Source organism: Alosa sapidissima, chromosome 15, assembly GCF_018492685.1.
Source record: "Alosa sapidissima isolate fAloSap1 chromosome 15, fAloSap1.pri, whole genome shotgun sequence".
Lineage (NCBI taxonomy): Eukaryota > Metazoa > Chordata > Actinopteri > Clupeiformes > Clupeidae > Alosa > Alosa sapidissima.
The window spans coordinates 28,522,929-28,530,579 of NC_055971.1; the positions used below are offsets into that span (position 1 = coordinate 28,522,929).

Below are 7,651 nucleotides of genomic sequence, written 5' to 3' on the forward strand. Positions count from 1 at the left end.
ACAGCATTCACATACATACATACACGTAACCTAGAGACATACACACTCACACACGCACGCACAAGGCACAGCATTCACATACATACATACACGTAACCTAGAGACATACACACTCACACACGCACGCACAAGGCACAGCATTCACATACATACATACACGTAACCTAGAGACATACACACTCACACACACAAGTACACACATGCCAATATCTTCGTTGCACCTGGATGTGACCGTAGTCTATATGCCCTGATGTTAACCTCATGTCGGCATTGACACAAGACAGAGGAGTCTAAAAGAGAAGTACAGACAGATACAGATCTCCTTTGGGCCCTCAAACGCTCAGCTGGCTTGAATGAACTGTGTGCTTTTCAGATAATCTGTTGTGTGGGTCATAAAATGACTTTTCATTTCCTTTCACCCTCATTCATTTCTATCCTTCATTCATTCATTTCTATCCTTCATTCATTCATTTTGTGGCCTTTTTTTACTTTCTTTCCTTACTTCTGTTTTCTTTCTTTCTTTCTTTCTTTCTGTCTTTCTTTCTTTCTTTCTTTCTTCTGTTTTCTTTCTTTCTTTCCTTACTTCTGTTTTCTTTCTTTCCTTCTTTCTTTCTTTCTTCTGTTTTCTTTCTTTCTTTCCTTACTTCTGTTTTCTTTCTTTCCTTCTTTCTTTCTTTCTCTTTCTTTCTGTCTTTCTTTCTTTCTTTCTTTCTGTCTTTCTTTCTGTCTTTCTTTCTTTCTTTTTCTTCTGAATTTTGTTCCTCAACATATTCATTAATTTATTGTTTTGACTTGCAGTGAGTACCTGTTCAGCGGGTCTCCGATGAAGCACTGTTTCCACACCATGGAGGCAACCGCCCGGGACATCAGGTAGGAGTAGTACTTGGCCCCGTAGCCAATCAGGTGGCTGAATCTCAACTGCCAAGCCTGTCAATCAAGCAAACAGGAGGACCAATCATCATTCACTATGGAGAGAATTCTATTTCAATCTGGAAGACGGCAAAAGAGAACACTCAGTATGGCTGACCTAAATGCCGTTTTACACAACCTGAACCTCAGCACCGAGGCGGTGGTAGCGTAGTGGCTAAGGGGCTGGGCTAGCATGCAGTAGTAGTGTAGTGGCTAAGGAGCTGGGCTAGCATGCAGTAATAGTGTAGTGGATAAGGAGCTGGGCTAGCATGCAGTAGTAGTGTAGTAGCTAAGGAGCTGGGCCAGCATGCAGTAGTAGCGTTGTGGCTAAGTAGCTGGGCTAGCATGCAGTAGTAGTGTAGTGGCTAAGGAGCTGGGCTAGCATGCAGTAGTAGTGTAGTGGCTAAGGAGCTGGGCTAGCATGCAGTAGTAGTGTAGTAGCTAAGGAGCTGGGCTAGCATGCAGTAGTAGTGTAGTGGCTAAGGAGCTGGGCTAGCATGCAGTAGTAGTGTAGTGGCTAAGGAGCTGGGCTAGCATGCAGTAGTAGTGTAGTGGCTAAGGAGCTGGGCTTGCATGCAGTAGGCTGAAAAGTTGAGGGTTCAATTCCCGGCCACCACCGTTGTACCCTCGAGCAAGGCACTTAACCCTGAGTTGCATCCGGGGACAATGGCCCTTGTAATATATAATTGGCATAAGTCGCTTTGGATAAAAGTGTCTGCTAAATGCACACATGTAAATGATAAAAGCACCTGTCAGCATATAACCATATGCATGGCTACAGACTACACAGCATGTGTCTGTGCTCTGGAACACGGTTGTGTCTGTGTTGACATGGTGTGACAGCCCCATCAGAGAGAGCGAGTCCAAAAGACGAACCAGAGTAGAGTCAGAGGCAGAGCGGAGCACCAAAGATGGCTCTTATTTGGCCCAGACTGGAAACGAACTGCCGTCAGGGCAGGGAGCACTGGGGCTAGCGAGTCCAAGTAAACGCTTGTCGTCTGGAGGAGGTGCAGATTTAAAGGCAGATTCAGAGAACGCTGAGGGGCATGTAGGGACACTGGTTACCACTACACCCCCAGCCTCTGTGTGTGTGTGAGTGTGCGTCTGTGTGTGTGAGTGTGCGTCTGTGTGTGTGTGTGTGTGTGCGTCTGTGTGAGTGTGCGTCTGTGTGTGTGAGTGTGTGCGTCTGTGTGAGTGTGCGTCTGTGTGTGTGAGTGTGTGCGTCTGTGTGAGTGTGCGTCTGTGTGTGTGTGTGTGTGCGTCTGTGTGTGTGTGTGTGCATGTCTGTGTGTGTGTGTGTGTGTGAGTGTGCGTCTGTGTGCCTGTGTGTGTGTGTGAGTGTGCGTCTGTGTGCCTCTGTGTGTGTGTGTGTGCGTCTGTGTGTGTGTGAGTGTGTGTGTGCGTCTGTGTGTGTGTGCATATGAGTGTGTGTGTGTGTATGTCTGTGTGAGAGAAAGAAAGAGATGTTACTGCTTGCATGAGGAGTGTGTGTGTGTGTGTGTGTGCGCGTTTCTGCAGCTGGCTCGATTTTCTATTCCACAACACACACCGAGAAAGGAATCAATGGGGGTTTAATAACAGTTGTCAGGTGAATGTGAAACTGAGTGAAACTGGTCCAAAAGCCATTTAGACTTTAATGATTCCCAAGGGAGATGCACCATCTTTATGGGTATCCACCACGTAACGACGGAAAAGCCTCCAATAATTCACATTCTAGCTCTTTAATGTTAATATCAAGGATCTAGACAGCCTTACAGCTGTGCTATGGGCATTCCGCCAATAAATCTGTTCCTGATTGCGATCATGACATTGACAACCACTTACAAGAATAACATTAAAAAGCCATAAAATGATAGCTGAAACATCAGCACTTAGTCCCCAACTCATCCCTGTAAGGGCATCCATGAGAGGATCCCTCAGGCAATGCTGCACTGGTCAGCACCACACTAATCCGGTCACCACACTCTGAAATGGATCTAGGCTGGGCCTGGCCCATCTAGGATGAAGTGACACATTTGTACACTCCAACAAAACATGGCTGTTCAATCGGAATTAGAACGGAGTACACCATCTCTTTCATTCTTATTAAAATTTGGATCGGCAGTTTTTTTTCTGTTAAAGGTGTTTACACGTTATATGTGTCATTTTTATTCAGATTGAGTGATTTTTCCGATTCTATTCTTTATTATTAAGGCTGCACAGTCGAATTTCTACCTAATTTAAAACGTCCACTGCATCTAGAAATAAGAAGGTTATTTTTTTTTTTACCTCGTAACCTCTCCACGATCAACGCCTAACTGAGAAGTATACAAGGTGTGCGTTTGCTCCTTCCGACAAGTACACAGGTAGAACCGATACATGGTAGGAGGTTTACCTTCTGACATCTTTACCAGTTTCCACCTGTACCTGTGACACCTGAGACCCGACAGGTGAGCGAGCGGTAGTGTTATCTTCAGGTGAGACGCAGGCATGCGGTGCCTCTGGGCTGTGGGAGATGAGGGCTGCCTCCTCCGCCACTATGAAAAGGGCGTAGGCCGAAAAGTGGCGGTGTAGTGTGTCCCACGTGGAGACTGGGTGTGGTGGTGACGGAGGCCGGGGGGGCTTTTAACTCGTTTACAAAAACACAAGACCCATCAGAGTAGACGCGGGTGCTGAGAAAAACGACCTATCTGATACAGCCCTCACCTCAGTCAGTGAAATCTAGTCATTACCAGAAGCCATTAGACAGGCTACGCCATCACAATACCACATCACAGCTAGTGTCAGGAGCTCACAACAGTAGTTATACATAACTTCATATTTTTCACATTTATTCATTTAGCAGATGCTTTCATCCAAAGCGACTTACTACAAATGGCAGTATACTGTAAAGAGCCTATAACAACACAGTCGGACATAGCTTGTAATACATTTATACACATCTAAGTGTGTATAAATGTAGTCATGCTGTTTCAAGGGAGAGGCTGCTACAGTGCAGGGTAACACTACATTGGGTAGTCCGCCCACAGAGACTTCACAGATCATCTGTTAACATTCAAGTTCAGTATGTGAAATCGTTGTTGAGAAGTTATTAAACTTTAACCAAATCCAACCCCTCACTTAACCGTAACTTGTAGCTAACAGAGTGCCAACAGGTAGTTTGTTGAGCATCTGCACATCTGTGGAAGGTGTGTAGCCCAATGCAGAATCTGCCTACATCTTCCTATGATGGTACTGTAATGTCCTTGTTGCATGATTTGGGTTACACTGTATTTCTTGCACAGCTGCAAGAGCTGATGGAGTTTAGAAATGTGATATGCCTTCAGAGCACAGTGAGCACGACACATCACCATTATGATCTGTATATCATATACACTATTATCTGGCTGTAATCAGTGAGCACGACACATCACCATTATGATCTGTATATCATATACACTATTATCTGGCTGTAATCAGTGAGCACGACACATCACCATTATGATCTGTATATCATATACACTATTATGTGGCTGTAATCAGTGAGCACGACACATCACCATTATGATCTGTATATCATATACACTATTATCTGGCTGTAATCAGTGAGCACGACACATCACAACACATGCAAACAGATAAACACTCACTTGTACTGAAATGTGCACAAGCACCCCCACCCCCCAAACACTCACACACACACACACACACACATATATATATATATATATATATACGAACACACATCAGTAAAGGTTAGACATGCTATGCTCCTGCATATACTGTATGAAACACATGCAAACAGATAAACACTCACTTGTACTGAAATGTGCACAAGCACCCCCCCCCCCCCCCCCCCAAACACACACACACACACACACACACACACACACACGGCAGCGGTCACTAGACTATCCATCACTAGGCTCTTGCTGTTACCCATTAGTTCATTCTGGTGTGCAGTCGAGCGCAGCAACCTTAAATCATGCCCCCCCCGCGCAGTTGCTGTTTTAATGTCTGTTCTCATATTTCTCTCTCCGTAAGAGCTCAAACTACCCACACACACACACACACACACACACACACACACACACACACACACACACACACAAAACACACACACATACACACAAAATGTCCCTTTTTCCTCTCCGTGTTGCTGTTTTAATGTCTGTTCTCATATTACTCTCTCCGTAACAGCTCAAACCACACACACACACACACACACACAAAATGTCCCTTTTTCCTCTACGTGTTGCTGTTTTAATGTCTGTTCTCATATTACTCTCTCCGTAACAGCTCAAACCACACACACACACACAGACTTTTTTCTCTCCCTGTTGCTGTGTTAACGTGTGTTCTCAGCTTGCTCTCTGTGTAGCAGGCTGTTAGTGTGTTAGTGTTGGACGAGCTCTCTCTTTACACCCGGACTCAGCTGCCCCTCTAATCCCATTTACAAGCGCTGATGGAAGAGCAGGAGGAACACTGGTGTGTGTGTGTGTGTATGTGTGTGTGGTGGTGGGGGTTGCTAAATAGAGACAAAAATGGCCACGGACGAAGACAATCCCATGTCGATATCAAAAGATGATACTCTGTATGTGTGTGTGTGTGTGTGTGTGTGTGTGTGTGACCTAAGTGTACCTGTTCACATCTTAGATATAAATACGCAATGGGGGGAAAAAAGGATACAGAAGAGAGTGGGGTTTGTTAAACTCCACTAACTACCATCTGATTGCCGCTGCATGCACATGAGTTGCCTTTTTAAGGAGGGTCATTGCTGAGGAAAAAAGCCTCCTACTATCCCTCTGGCCACAAGGACACAGCTTCTTTAGGTCTTTCTTTTTCTCTTTTTCTCTCTCTCTCTCTCCTCTTTCTCTCTCCTCTTTCTCTCTCTCTCCTTTTTACCGTTCTCTGCTCTTGCTCACTTTCTGTGCGCGACATGAGAGCATTGGAGAACCCCCCCCCCCCCCCCCCCCTTTTATTAAATGACTCCAGCTCCAGCACTAAGAGCTTCAAATATTTCCCCCAGGGAGTACTTATTCAAAGTACACCCTGGCTTTGTTATCATAGGAGGGCCTCTGAAGTAGAGGAGGAGAGTGATGACAGAGAGGGGGGATGAGAAAGAGAGGGATGAGAGGGAGGGGGAGAAGGGGGAGAAGAAAGAGAGGGATGAGAGGGAGGGGAAAAAGGCTTAATCCCTTAAACGGTGTGGGTGCTCTCCACAGCCACATAGACGTGAGGGTGATACGAGGAGGAGAGGGAGAGGGGGAGAGAAAGAAAGAGAGAGAAAGAAAGAAAGAAAGAAAGAAAGAGAGAAGGGGGAACCTGAGAGCAGACCATACCACCAACCAAAAATACCTAACATCATCACAAATTTGTTATGTTTGCATTACGAACTAGCCCCATACATTTCTATGAGACATTCTTTGAGTGCTGTGTCTCCTAAAAAGTCTCTGGTAAAAGTCCTCCACACCACTGTCAAGTTGCCATGGACACGGTTGCTCAGCATCCAGTGATGCTGCGATGCTGTTCTACTGGTACTCACTGTGTTGGGAATGTAGGGAAGGCCGTAGAATTTCTGCTGCAGTTCCTTCAGGATGTCCGTGGTGGAACGGTTCTGTGGTGCGCCGTGATACACCTGATCCAGGGCTGCATAGAACACCTGGAGAAGAGAACAGCAATGAGACGGTGAGTTCCTGAGCCTCACCTGGCAAAGCAACTGGCACAGCAAAGACACACCAACACCAAGATCATGGCTTACTTTTAGATACCTATACACAGATGAAACGGAGCGGTTTTAGCTTAGTGGTTAAGGAGCTGGGCTAGCATGCAGTAGCCTGAAAAGTTGTGGGTTCAATTCCCGGCTTCCACCGTTGTGCCCTTGAGCAAAGGCACTTAACCCCGAGTTGCTCTGGGGTCACTGTAGTCTCTTGTAATAGAGTTGACATATATAAGCCACTTTGGAAGAAAAGCGTCTGCTAAATGAATAACTGTAAACATAATGTAACATTTATACATAGAAAAAAGTTAACAAAATGCAAACTTTATATTAAGTGTCATCAGACATGATGCAATTAATAACCAACAACTACAGTGTATTGTTCTAATGTCATAAGATATCCTTAAGGGATAAGAGTTAGGATTAAGGGGTTTAGGCTGAGTGTCAGAGTTTGCTATTTGCAATAATATGTAACAAAATAGTGGGCTATGTGTAATAATACGAGGTAATGCGAGAAGTTTACAGTATTAGTCACTGCTTACGTAACGTGACTGTAATAAGGACACTTAATATAAAGTGGGACCACGACTCCCCCAGACGCGGCAGATTAGATGGAGGCCTATGGCAGGAGTGGCTGCCTGAGAGCCTCATCAGTCAGTAGGCTCAGGAGGCATTAAGGGAGAGAGATGGGGATGGAGGGGCCTCTGAGGAGAGGGGCGGAGAGATGGGGAGCACAGCAGAGCACAGCAGAGCGGGACGAGGCCCGGCGTAAAAATAAACACAGATAAGTCCTATCTGCCGCATGTTTACGCAGACAGGACAAGACAGAGAGGACATCAGCTAATACTGCTGGGCACCACACAGGGTGGACAAGCCAGGGTAGAGGGAGAGGGAGTGTATGTGTGTGTGTGTGTGTGTGTGTGTGTGGTGTTCCTGGCCTGTTCTGGAGATCTGTTTAAAGGCTGTTATGTTACTGTTCAGAAGTACCTGGAGCTGAGTGTCTGCTGCACCGCAAACCTTCTTGGACTCACACAGGCGATTCACCATGTTCTTTGGCAGAGGCTG

The 7,651-nt window shown here is 45.7% G+C and overlaps 1 protein-coding gene across 1 annotated transcript in view; it reads right to left on the reverse strand.

Moving 5' to 3' along the window:
- Positions 1-7,651, reverse strand: part of LOC121683640 (mitochondrial intermediate peptidase-like) — a 41,399-nt gene that overhangs the window by 15,500 nt on the left and 18,248 nt on the right. Inside the window, 3 exon segments of the mRNA XM_042063361.1 lie at positions 806-927; positions 6,413-6,529; positions 7,574-7,648. Coding sequence (XP_041919295.1) covers positions 806-927; positions 6,413-6,529; positions 7,574-7,648 — 314 coding nt within the window.